We start from the raw sequence: 13,787 nt of genomic DNA, 5'->3' as shown, positions 1-13,787 counted from the left end.
TTTGCTATTATAGCATAAAATGCTTTTTAAAAATAGTTTTTACTTAAAAATATGTTAATATTTTTATTTTAAACATCAGTATATCAAAACTATATAAAAACACTTCAAGCTAAACATATCTTAAAAAAAACATCTAAGCACAAAAACAAACCATGTTTAAGCCGGTAAGACAACTATGCATTTGACCATAATTACGTGGAAAACAAAGACAATCAAGAGATAAAGAAGAAGACCAGTTCGTTTCAGCAGAATGATGTTGAAATAACATGAACCACCACAAGAAAAGATGGTTCAAAGGAAGAGAAAGATTAAGGATAGACATAACATGACCCAACTGAGAAATACAATAATAGCAAAAACCAACAGTGATAGAGAAGACTTTTTTTTTTTTTTTAATAATCCCACTGCCATCTAAATTTCCCATGAGAAGGCAAATAGAGAGTTTTCCCAACAGCACAAGGGACCCTTGATTGATTTGACAAGGCTTTAAGCATTGCTCCTGAAGGATCCTAGAGCCTTGATAGCCGCTGCTCTAAGAATGAACTGGTGGTAGAAAGCAGCAATGGCAGCTCCGATGAAGGGTCCAACCCAGAAGAGCCACTGTAACATAATCAGAGGAAAATAATAAATAATCACTGTAAGACTCGTCTGCTTGTTAATTCTTAAAGACGAGGAGAGGAGAGAGAGGATATCCGTACATGGTCATCCCAGGCCTTGCTTTGGTTAAAGATAACAGCAGCTCCGAAGCTCCTAGCAGGGTTGATGCCAGTACCAGTAATTGGGATTGTGGCGAGGTGAACCATGAACACAGCAAATCCAATGGGGAGAGGTGCCAATACCTTTATAGCAAAGAAGAAAAGGGAACCAAAAAAAATATACCTAATGAGGTTTTTTCATGCCCGTTAATGAAATCCTTTAAAATTAAATAGCATGGTTAGCTACATGATGGTTAAAATTTTAGTTGCAGGGTGTTTCTGTGAGCCATGAAATAAGGTTAATAGTACCATTTATTTACATAGTAATTACTATTTATAATCAATTATCCTAAGAAAAAAGGAATTCAATTCAAGATTATAGCTGTATTAATGGAGTCTCCACAAACCAAGATCCCGAGATGAGAAAAACAATCAAAGTCAGAAAGGAAACGACCCTCACGCTACAACAAATCATAGTTATTCAACCCATTACATTAATTTGGATTCTGAATTTCAAAGTTAAATTGATAACAGGGATGCTTACAGGAACATGGGAGTCTCTAGCATTCCTCTTGGGATCAGTGGCGGAGAAGACAGTGTAGACAAGAACAAAAGTACCGATGATTTCAGCACCCAATCCAGTGCCCTTGTTGTACCCCTCCTGCAGTTCGTTGGCTCCGCCTCCATAATGATTGTAAAATGACTTTTGGAAGGCCTTCACCAAACCACAGCCGCATATTGCACCCAAGCACTGTGCCACCATGTACAAAACAGCCCTGATGAGCGACACCTTCCTAGCCAGAAACAGACCAAAGGTCACTGCTGGGTTGATGTGTCCTCCTGCATGTGTAAAGTGCAAATTTATTACTATTACTGAATCAGGAATCTGTAATATTCATGCATGCTAGCTGTTAATGGTGATTCTGACGTAATTAAGTGTTAATTAATTATAATGAGTATATCAACTGACCAGAGATACCAGCAGTGCAGTAAACAAGGACAAAGATCATGCCACCAAAGGCCCAAGCAATACCAAGAATACCAACACCACCACAAGCATCCAGACCCTTGTCTGGGTCTGTCTGGCTTTTGTATCCAATAACAGTCAAGACTGTGACATAAAGGAAGAGAAGGGTGGCGATGAACTCTGCAATAAGAGCCCTGTAAAAGGACCATTGTCCTAGCTCCTCAGCATCAATCAATGGAGCTGGAGGTGGGTCCTGGTAGTCCCTCACAGTCTCTCCATGCTCTGCAACCTCAATGTCCTTCGCCATACTTAGCTACCTCAACTTCAAATGTGGATAAAGTCTATTACTAATGTGTTGCTGGGGATGTGAGTGATGAAGGAGTATTTATGGTGGAGAAAAGGCAGCGGACAGATGAACCATGATTAATATAATTGCATTTCGATTGGTGACATAATTAACATAAATTTTAGCCGTCCATACCTCTTGAATTTGATTTCTTTGCTTGCATGGCCCCACCACTAATAATTTAGCAGCTACGGCGCTCGAAGGTTAATTAATTCCGGTGTTTTAAGGGATAATTTTACTATTTTTAAAAATATTTTTAATTTAAGCCACTGAGTTGTTGTGTCCATTCATGGTTATTGTATCAATCCAGTTAAGTTATTATTTTTAAAATTACATCATTTTATTTTAAAAACTCCTAATGTCGATCCTATTAAATTTAAACATATTTAACTAGATCAATCTTGCCACTAATCAATTTATTTAGTTAATTAAATCTTGTCAAATTAATATTTTTTTATAAATTAAATTGATATTTATCTAAATTTAAATCCCAAACTTTTTATATCAATCCCAGGAGATAAGGCATGCTTAATACTATTCTTTTCTACACATTAGTGATTATACCTTTTTGTTTATAAATGAAAAGGGCTCATTATAACTAGCTTTGTAAATCAAAGTTTATAAATATATATTAAACTAGTAAGCAAATATATTTAGTTTAATATTATAAAGACATGCTTTATAAAAGATGTTTAATAAAAACTTAAAATTTTGATAAGTAAATGCTCTTTACTTAATATTTCCATACTTTGAAAAAGTATTAACCCCTACCAAGGTGTTAATTCTAGTAAACATGGATCTAGCAAATTGCTAAACTTAATATACTTGCATTCAGCTATAAGCTAAGCTTAAAGAATTATAGGTTTAGCAAACTGTCAAATTCAATATACTTGAGCATAATTGTAACAGCTTGACCTAACATATTATATATTATTCGTTTTAGACTTTATTGTCTTCACGATTTTGTTCTTGATGACGCGGGCTTACTTATGAGCTTCACGTCTCAAAACACATATAACATGTTAGTAATTAATACTACTAATAAAGCCAACTACCAAATCCTTGATTAATACTTAAAAGTATATTTTTATCAAGGTTTTATATCATTATTTTGCGCTTGAAGTATCAATAACTCCTTAACTAAAGCATTTTTTATAATAACAAGTTTGATACCATAAAATACCTTTAGTTTATGATAAATGTTCATCCTAAATGCAAGCCTATCACATAAATAAAAAGATTGATTGATGAGTTGAAGTATTGAAATTGAAAGAACAAAGAATAGCCAAACTTAGAAAAGAGATTCTGTTACAGTCCAAACTGAAACACTGTTTGGTAATTGAGTCATATCTGGAGTTGTAGATCTCAGATTTAGGTCTAATTTATAAGGATGAAAAGGTAAGACATAGACTTATAGCTTTCATGAAAATCCAAGATTTAAAAAAGCTGTTTTCAAGTCCAAATTATAGCAATAACGAAGAAGTCCAAATCTATCTTGTAGCCCAGATACTGTTCAGTGCTCGGGCATGATAATCTGATTTATGTCATAAATCAGATTATCTGGACTTTTAGAACTCCAGATATGGCCAAAATACTGAACAGTGCTTGGGCTGGAGGACAGATTCAGGCTTCTTTGTTGTTGCTACAATTTGGACTTGAAAATGACCTTTTTAGATCTTGGGTTCCATATGAAAGTTGTAGGCCTATGTCTTAACTTTCCATCCATATAAAGTAGACCTAAATCTGAGATCTATAGCTCCAGATATGACCCAATTACCGAACAGTATTCTGGTTTGGATTGCACCGACATCTCTTTTCTAAGTTTGTCCATCTCTTTATCCTTTCAATTTCAGTTCTTAAATTCATCAATCAATCCTTTCATTTATGTGATAGACCTGCATTTAAAATAAACATTTACCACAAATTAAAGGTATCTTATATTATTAGATATATTATTATAAAACATACTTTAGTTAAAGAGTTATTGATACTTCAAGTGCAAAATGATGATATAAAATCTTGATAAAAATGAACTTTTAAGTACTAATCACCCCCCCCAACCAGCATATTACTAGTCCCTAGTAATCAAAGCGTTAAAATAGAAAAACAATTTGCAAATTTCACAAAGCAAGGTATTCATCATTTAACTTCCTTTAATCTATCTAGATAAACAAACTCTCGTTAAATTTATATACCTGCTCAATACCTCTTAACAAGATATTCATAAACCTTTCTTTTGTGCTCAATATATCAACATATAATTATGGGGCTTTTCTTGGAAGAAAACAAAATTTCTGTTCTAATGTTTAAGGTTAACTTCCTTGGGTTGAGATTATTATTTTTTTCTTTTTTTTTCTTTTTCTTTTTTAAATATATATACATATAATTTAAAAACACCATGCATCTTTAACCCATGTAACAAGCTTTCAGCTAATGACTTCCAAACCAGTTGGTCTTAGGGCATTAGGTGTTAAGACACCCCTACGAGCTTAGTAACTCGGGTCGCAGATACTGGTATATAGATAGTGCAATGTTTGATTCCCTTAAGCTTTTCTCCTCAACCCATGTAACAAGCGTTGGGCCAATAGCTCCCAAGTCAGTTGACTTTAGGGTATTCGGTGTTAAAACACCCCTTTGGGCTTAATTGCTTAGGTTAAGAAGGCTACGAAACCAAACTTATCTACATTTTTATTATTATCATTTTTTTTCTTTTTTTTTAATTATATACAATCCCTTTCCCTTAGTTGTTACCTTTAACAAAAGAACATAAATAATGTAATAATCCAATATGCAACCCACAATCATATGTTAAAGTGTGTGTGTGTAAATTAAGGTTTAAGAATACATATTAAATAAGTATATGAGCAGAATTAAGTGATAACAATACGAGAGTTTGTAAATCTGAATATTTCAAGAAGTATTATGATAGACCTTGTTATGAATGATTACTAAGATGCGTCTCAAGAGTCATAAAAGTTCTCCTTACTTTGTCATCATAGTAATAATAATTTTGCACATGCTTTATGAAATAGAAAACACAGTTTTTTTTTTTTAGCTACTACCCTCTCCCCCCAACTAAAACAAGACATTGTCCTCAATGTTTAAAGGTAGAAAGATAGAGTATAGAAGATATCACCTGAAATAACGAACATTGACAAATCTGAAACACACTGAAACAAATATAAGTAACAACAAAACACAATAATAAAACCAAAAGACACAAAGATTCACAAATGAAGGCTCAAATCCAATCGAAGCTTTTTACGGCTTTTCTTAGTTGACCAATTTATGCGACTCATGGAAGGATCAATTACAGGAATGAAAGATTGTAGTTGGTCAATCAATTGTTCAGCAGTAGCAGCAGAGATTATGATTTGTCGTGCAGAAGATGTTAGAAATTCCTGTTCCACAGCATGATCAAGAAAAGACAACAACTTATCATAATAACCATTAACATTTAACAAACCTGTGGGTTTATGGTGAATGTGTAGTTGGGCCCAAGAGGAAATATGAAAGATCTCTTCCAATGTGCCTAGACCACCTGATAAAGCAATGAAGGTATCAGCATGGTTAAACATTGCATTCATTCGAGCAGACATTGTGGAGACCTGAAGTTCTTCTCCAATTGTTTTTCCAATGATGTCCCATTTTGCTAAAGCTTCGGGGACAACCCCCAAAACTTGACTACCTCCTAAAAATACAGCTATTGACACACTTCCCATTAACCCAAGACTACCTCCCCCATACACTAAATGAATCTTTCTCTCATCTAGCACTTGACCAAGATGATTTGTTGATTCTAAAAACTCCTTTTCTTTCTCAGGACTAGATCCACCAAAAACATAAATATTTCTTATATGATGACCTGAGGAACTTGCCATTTCTACACACTTTTGTATTTGTTTAATGTATGGGTTGAGTAGAAATGAAAAGAAGGAAGAGAGGATTTTATAGATGAGAAATTAGAAAGGCAATCATACCACCTATATGTAGGCCAACTAGAGTCTCACTCTCTCTCTCTCTCTCTCTCTCTCTCTCTCTCTTTATTTATTTATTTATTTATTTATTTACTTTTGAAAAAGCATGTGTATGATAGGTAGTTGTGATTGTGGCTCACATCTTCCCTTGGTTTTACGTTCAAGAACGGCTTAAACGCCCTCTATGGGTCGGGGATAGGCTTCCCATCCAGCTTTCTTAAAAACTGGCAACAGGGTCTTTTCTAGTCAGATTCTCAAGACTAAGTCCATCATGTTCTTTATGAAATATTGGCCATAAATCATGAATTACACGATGCACATCTCCACTAGGATGCGTCTCAAGAGTCAATAGAAGATTATCTATCAAGACTCCTTACTCAGGCCATCCTTAATGAATTGTATTTTATCTTCACGGTTTATAGATACCATTCCTAAAGAACGACATTGTGTATTATAAGTCCATCTAGCACATCGATGACAAACTTTCAGTCGTTTTGCACGACGTTTCTTTGCAAAAGTGCTTTTACCTGTTCCAGGTATGTATGAAATGAAGGAGTTAGAGGACTCACTTGATAATTGGACCTTTGCTTTAATCAACCAGCGAATATCTTTAGGAATTCCATGATTCATTAACAATCTCAATCTTGCACATCTAGCACGGTAAATTTTTGTAATTGCATTCTGAGGTAGAGCGAGAAAATACTTTTTCAATTTTTCAAGATTAGTGTCCATTTTCAAATGAGAATTGGAAGACAGATTCAAAGAATTGCACAAATATATACATAGATATCAATTATTATGGGAAACTGAAAGAACCGACTTAAGTCACGGAGTACCGTTATCCACCATTTGACCGGGGTGAGAGAAACTAGCAAAAATCACTCAAAAAGAAACAAAAAAAAAAAATCAATCTTTATATATAGGATCACCCAATTCAATAGAGTCATGTTCAACTGAAAAATTGTCAAAGTAAACTTTCAGACGATGTCCATTTACCTTGAAAACATTGCTATTTTTTGGATTCTCGATGTCATAGGCCCCATATGGATACACATGTTTCACAATAAAAGGACCGCTCCATCTTGATCTTAATTTTCCAGGAAATAAATGCAGTCGAGAATTATAAAGCAAGACTTTTTGACCAACATTGAATGTTTTTCTCAGTATTTTCTTGTCATGAAACTCTTTAATTCTTGCTTTATGAATTCTTGAATTTTCATATGCATCATTTCTTATTTCCTCAAGCTCATTTATTTGTAATTTTCGCAGTTGACTAGCATCATCCAGATTTGAATTCAAAGCTTTAATAGCCCAATAAGCTTTATGTTCAAGTTCCACAGGCAAGTGACAAGGTTTTCCATAGACTAGTCTATAAGGTGACATACCTAATGATGTTTTATAAGCAGTTCGATAAGCCCAAAGTGCATCATTAAGTCTTAAAGACCAGTCTTTCCTATTAGGGTTCACTGTTTTCTCCAAAATATGTTTGATCTCCCTATTAGCAAGCTCTACTTGTCTACTTGTTTGAGGGTGATAAGGGGTGGCAACTTTGTGTGTGATTTCATATTTTTTTCATTAAAGACTCAAATGGCTTGTTGCATAAATGTGTTCCACCATCACTTATTATGGCTCGAGGGACTCCAAATCGACTCAAAATATTTTCTTTAAAAAACTTTATCACTGTTTTGTGATCATTGTTTCGACTTGGAATTGCCTCTATCCATTTTGAAACATAATCTACTGCGACTAATATGTATAAGAAATCAAATAATGGAGGGAATGGACCCATGAAATCTATACCCCAGCTGTCAAAGATCCCAATGACAATAATAGGATTTAAAGGCATCATGTGATGTTTTGAAATAGATCCCAACTTTTGACAATTTTCACAAGACTTGCAGAATGCATGTGAGTCTTTGAATATGGGGGGCTAATAAAATCCACTTTGTAAGATTTTACAGTTGTCTTTCTTGACGAGAAATGGCCCCCACATACCTCAGAATGACAAAATTTAATGACACTACTTATCTCATTGTCAGGAATGCATGTTCAAAATATTTGATCAGGACAATATTTGAATAAATAAGGATCATCCCAATAAAAGTTCTTCACTTCGTTTAAGAACTTTCTTTTATCTTGGGTACTCCAATGAGCTGACAATTGTCCTGAAATAAGAAAATTGACAATATTAGCAAACCAAGGCATTGTAGAGACAAAAGGTAAAGATTTATCAGGAAAGTAGTCATCGATTGGTGTGATGTCAGTTTTCGAATCTGTTGTCAATCTTGACAAGTGATCTGCGACAACATTTTCGCTGTCTTTCTTATCTTTGATTGTGATATCAAATTCTTGAAGTAATAAAATCCACCGCACCAATCTAGCTTTAGAATCTTTCTTAGAAAGAAGATATTTCAATGTTGCACGATCACTAAAAACAACAATAGGTGAGCCAACAAGATAAGATCTGAATTTTTCACATGTAAATACTACTGCAAGTAATTCTTTTTCAGTGGTGGTATACTTCATTTGAGCACTATTTAAAGTTTTACTTGCATAGTAAATTACATAAGGTTTCTTATCTTTTCTTTGTCCCAAAACAGCACCTACGACATAATCACTAGCATCACACATTATTTCAAAAGGTAATGACCAATCAGGAGGTTGAATGATAGGAGCACAAGTAAGCAAGTTTTTAAGTTTAACAAAGGCTTTTTCACAATGTTCAGTCTATTCAAAAATAGTATCCTTTGTTAGAAGGTTACTTAAAGGCTTAGATATTACACTAAAATCTTTGATAAACCTTCTATAAAAACTAGCATGTCCTAGGAATGATCTAACATCTTTAAGAGATTTTGGTGTTGGCAAGTTTGCAATTAACTCGATTTTAGATTTGTCAACCTCAATTCCTTTTGATGAAACAATGTGACCAAGTACAATGCCGTTTGTTACCATAAAATGATATTTTTCCCAATTCAGCACAAGATTCTTCTCTTCACACCTGGTCAAAACCTTTTCTAAGTTAGTCAAACAATCATCAAATGAATAGCCAAAAACAGAAAAATCATCCATGAAAATCTCAAGAAAATGTTCAACCATATCACTAAATATACTAAGCATGCATATTTGAAATGTGGCTAGTGCATTACATAATCCAAAAGGCATCCTTTGATATGTAAAAGTATCAAATGGACATGTGAAAGTAGTCTTCTCTTGATCTTACAATGCAATTTCAATTTGGTTGTAACCCGAATAGCCATCTAGGAAACAATAAAATTCATGACCTGCAACTCTTTCTAGGATTTGATCCATGAAAGGTAAAGGAAAATGATCTTTTCTAATCATTGAATTAAGTTTCCTATAGTCAATGCACATGCACCAACTAGTAACAATTCTAGTGGGAATTAACTCATTGTTCTCATTTGTTATCACAATGACTCCAGACTTCTTGGGTACAACTTGGGTAGGACTTACCCATTTGCTGTTAGAAATAGGATAAATGATTTCATTATCTAGAAGCTTAATGACTTCATTTTTCACTACTTCTTTCATATTAGGATTTAGCCTTTGTTGCATTTCTCTAGAGGGTTTAACATTTTTCTCTAAATAAATTCTGTGTGTACAAATCAAAGGACTAATTCCTTTTATATCAGCTATGGTCCATCCCAATGCATTTTTGTGCATTTTCAGAGTTTGTAATAACTTACCTTCTTGATGTGCATTAAGTTTAGAAGAGATTATTACCGGAAAAGTTTCATTTTCTCTCAAAAATGAGTATTTGAGATTGGATGGCAATGACTTTAAATCAGGTTTTGGTGGTTGAACACTTGAAGGTATGGACTTAATTGATCGTGGTGGTAATTCCTCAATTTGTGGCCTCCAATTACTTATCTTTGATTCTTCCTAAAAATAAATAATTTGCAAATCATCAGATTCATCAATCTCAATTTCACTGGAAGTGGTTGGAAATTGATCATAAATTAATTTTTCAGTAAATTCCACTTCTTGTAAATCATTATCATCTCTAGGTTGCTTGCAAATGTTGAAAATATTCATCTCCAATGTCATGTTTCCAAATGATAACTTCATCAGTCCATTCCTACAATTAATCAATGTATTAGAAGTTGCAAGAAATGGACGTCCTAAAATAATAGGAAATGAATTACATACTTTAACAGGTTGTGTGTCCAAGACAATAAAATCCACAGGATAAATGAATTTATCGACTTATACTAAAACATCTTCAATTATTTCTTTAGGCACTTTTATAGATCTATCGGCAAGTAAAAGAGTTATAGAAGTTGGTTTTAACTCACCTAGATTGAGTCTCTAAAAAACTGAATATGAAAGTAAATTCACACTAGCACCGAGATCAAGTAAGGCTCTTTCAATTTTATGCTCTCCAATAAAGCAAGAAATTGTAGGACAACTAGGGTCTTTATATTTCAAAGCATTATTGTTCTGAAGAATGACACTTACTTGTTCGGCTACAAAGGCTTTCTTTTTCACATTCAGTTTCCTCTTCACAGTGCATAGATCTTTCAAAAATTTAGCATAGAAAGGAATCTGTTTAATAGCATCAAGCAAATGTATATTGATTCTTACCTGTTTGAAAGTTTCAAAAATTTCAGAGTTGTGATTGACTTTCCTTTGTTTGGTCATGACTTGAGGAAATGGAAGTGCTGGCGGAGAATCAGTCTTTTCTTTGCAATTTTCAGATTCAACCCCTTCCTTACCCTCAGAGATTGACTCATCATCTTTCTCATAAGGTTCAAGAGTGCGTTTTTCAATAACTTTACCACTGCGCAGAGTAGTGACTGATTTGACTTGATCCATATGTTGGCTTCCGGAACTACTTGCATTTATTACTTCGACACTCTTGTACTTGGAAGAAGACATCAATTTTTTGATCATGTCAACCCTCACCCGTCGATGTTGGATATTACAATTCACCCCCTTAAAGAGCTTAACGACCTCATCAACATAATTGGATAGCCAGTGAGGTCGACTCTGATACCAAATGTAACAGCCCAGCCCAACATGTCATATATTGTCTACTTTGGGCCTTACCAACCTCACGGTTTTGTTCTTGGTGACGTGAGCCCACTTATAAGCTTGACACCCTAAAATGTGTATAACATGTTAGTAATCATCACTACTAATAAAACCAATTACCAAACCCTCACCCGTAATGTGAGATATTACAACAACTATGAGTTGAGCCTAAAACACCGTGGGTCTAACAGCTTGTCAAGCCTCATATACCTAGGTTCAACCATGAGCTAAGCTCAAAGTACCATGTGTTTAACTACATGCTATACCTAATTGGTCTGAGTTTTATCTTAAGACTTATTAACATGAACTATTCATGTTTGGAATAATAATCTCTCTACATATTTTCATCTATAGCTATATAAAAGGTTTACCAATAACCTACCATATTTTCATCTCAATAATAATATGTAAAGAATATTTATCTCTTATTAATGATGTGTTAGAGATTTTTATCCTTCATTAATTCCATCAGGATCAGATGACTCTCTAGTCCCTCAACTCCATCAAAACAATAAGGTTTAGGGAGTATCCCCGATCCATTGAGGTAAAATGTTTATTTTTTTATACTTTATAAGTACCTTAACCTTTATAGCATTTATCACACAAAAACAAAAACAAACATTCTTATTCTTGGAATTCAAAGCTCTTTCTTTTATTTATTACAATCTCTATTTAAAGTTGATGATTTTATCATCGAAGGGTATTCAAATTCTATCAAAAAAGGACTTTTTTTAGGTACCAAGAAATCTACCATCCATTGTGTAATTCCTCAACTATGAAGAATAAGATATTAATATGAACATTTAATTAACCACTATCCAAGCATCAAATAATCTTGTTTCTAAGTGTATTAGCTTTTTAGCATTATCAACAGGCGTCGTTTGTGAGAAAGATGAAAAAGCCATTAATTATTTCTTTTTAAACTATTTTATTTATATCCCTATTCATCATCTATGATAGAAAATTATAACACTCTTGGAATAAGATGTGAGACATATCTCTTTGCCACAACAAACATTTCTATCTAGCTAGCCCTTTAACAACTCATTAATCAGGTGCAACTCCTTACCTAAACAGTGTTGATAATTTAAGGGCTAAAAGAAATTGTGTTACCTCAACAGGTCTTAGCACTGCCTCAATAAGCAACTACACCCTCCTTTATAACCTTACCATAGTAGGTTGCACCCAGTGTTTATAGATAGGTACATTACCTAGAGGAATATATGATAAATAAAACTATGAAAGATGTTTATCCTCAGAAGCCATCCAACCTTTCTAAAGAGCTTTCGTGTCATCATGATGCTTGTGTACATAGTGAGTTTTCTAAATGTCCATCTGGTTATTATAGGAAAAAGGCTATCTATCGATCACGTCATTCCACACTAAAAACCTCGACCTGCTTAGAACCTTTTAGACATAGGAGTGAACAACAACTTGTAGGGGAATATATATATATATATATGGGGACGTTTACACACGTATTAGATTTAGGATTCTTCCTTGTCCAAACAAGTGTTGTATACTTGTATTTCCAAAAACTAAAAAATAACTTTGGATAATTATGATGATCTTATATACCTAAAGTAACATATACAAAATGTGCAAAGTAGCTTAAAATTGCTTATCTAGGATAGCTATGCCAAGTGCAAGATCCTTCCCATAACCTTCAGGGGGTCAGTGCATGCATGATATAAAAATTTAAAGTCAGGATCCATCACAAGTTTTAATAACCTTTGTACCATACTAGTGGTAGGATTTAATACAAACATCCTAATAAAAAAGAGTTTCATGAAGCTTTATAGGATCACTTAGATGGATGACAAGTCCACACGAGCATACTTGAAAGGGTTTAATGAAAAATACTCAAGGTTGGAGAATTGTTAAAGCCTATGACTATGAATCCCTTATAAATGGAGTAAAGGAAAGAGCTTTGTGGAAAAAGTTATATGCCCTACCCAACAAGAGCTTGTTGAAAGTAAAACAAGCCGTGAAAAAACATATTCGTATAAAGAGAACAAGTGTGCCATGTCATTGTCCTCCCTATTTCTCTAAAGAAAATTTGTTCGAGAGTTTTTCCAAGCAAGATTGTTCTCCTAGAAAGAACATAAAAACCTAGCAAAACTCAAAAGAGGTTGACCAAAAAATGCCTAAAATACCTTAAAATGTATACTACTCCATCAAATGCTACCCTCATTGAAGTCTTCACGACTATCTAGGTTAAATAATTCATTTAATATCCTTAACCCATGAGATCATCACCTGGTACTTGCTCCTCTAAGACTAATTAATATGCTAGAAAATAAGTGACATTGATAGTATATTAGAAAATAAAGCATTGTATGAAGATTCTTTATACCTAGAAGGCCATCTGCTTAATTATAGTCAAGTGACATTGTTAATCAATTTTTCAGTCTTTTTTACTCACCCCTACTTCCTGCCATAAAAAACAAATATAAGGCTGAACATCCTTTTTATTATTATTCCTATTATTGCAAGCTCGTCTGAACATAGTAGCATAGATAGTTTGTGATTTTGTCTGTGTTGTCCCTTATAGCAATTTCAAAGTAGATACCATGCATCCCTTTATTTAAGTATATTTCTTTCAGACCTAGTATAACTTCAAATGCTTCTTTTTATGATATAAAATTGTTTTAGTTTTCTTATAACACCATAGAAGAGCCTTGGTTTTCGAGGAGAATAACCTTACCACAATCCTTTTGTAAGGGCTTTCTTTTAATTGTAATTAATTA

General features: G+C 33.7%; 1 protein-coding gene across 1 annotated transcript; it reads right to left on the bottom strand.

Annotated features, from left to right (window-relative positions):
• Positions 1-218: 218 nt before the first annotated feature.
• Positions 219-2,040, bottom strand: LOC105139577 (probable aquaporin PIP2-4). Its single transcript, XM_011046055.1, has 4 exons — positions 1,666-2,040; positions 1,240-1,535; positions 699-839; positions 219-600 (listed from the first exon to the last, which is right to left on the bottom strand). Exons 1-4 carry the CDS (start codon positions 1,967-1,969, stop codon positions 487-489), a joined length of 855 nt encoding a protein of 284 aa, XP_011044357.1. The 5' UTR covers positions 1,970-2,040; the 3' UTR covers positions 219-486.
• Positions 2,041-13,787: the final 11,747 nt, after the last annotated feature.

This window comes from Populus euphratica, unplaced genomic scaffold (assembly GCF_000495115.2).
Source record: "Populus euphratica unplaced genomic scaffold, PopEup_1.0 scaffold94.1, whole genome shotgun sequence".
NCBI lineage: Eukaryota > Viridiplantae > Streptophyta > Magnoliopsida > Malpighiales > Salicaceae > Populus > Populus euphratica.
The sequence above is the reverse complement of the archived record's forward strand: the minus strand, read 5'-3'. Positions and strand labels throughout refer to the sequence as shown.

What these genes read in the sequence shown, in the direction of transcription:
- LOC105139577 (XM_011046055.1), bottom strand. Translation starts at nt 1,969, where the DNA reads ATGGCGAAGGACATTGAGGTTGCAGAGCATGGAGAGACTGTGAGGGAC. An exon ending in CTGCACTGCTGGTATCTCTG is followed by an intron (nt 1,536 to 1,665) that starts GTCAGTTGATAT and finishes TTACACATGCAG; the next exon opens with GAGGACACATCAACCCAGCA. An exon ending in GCAAGGCCTGGGATGACCAT is followed by an intron (nt 601 to 698) that starts GTACGGATATCC and finishes ATTATGTTACAG; the next exon opens with TGGCTCTTCTGGGTTGGACC.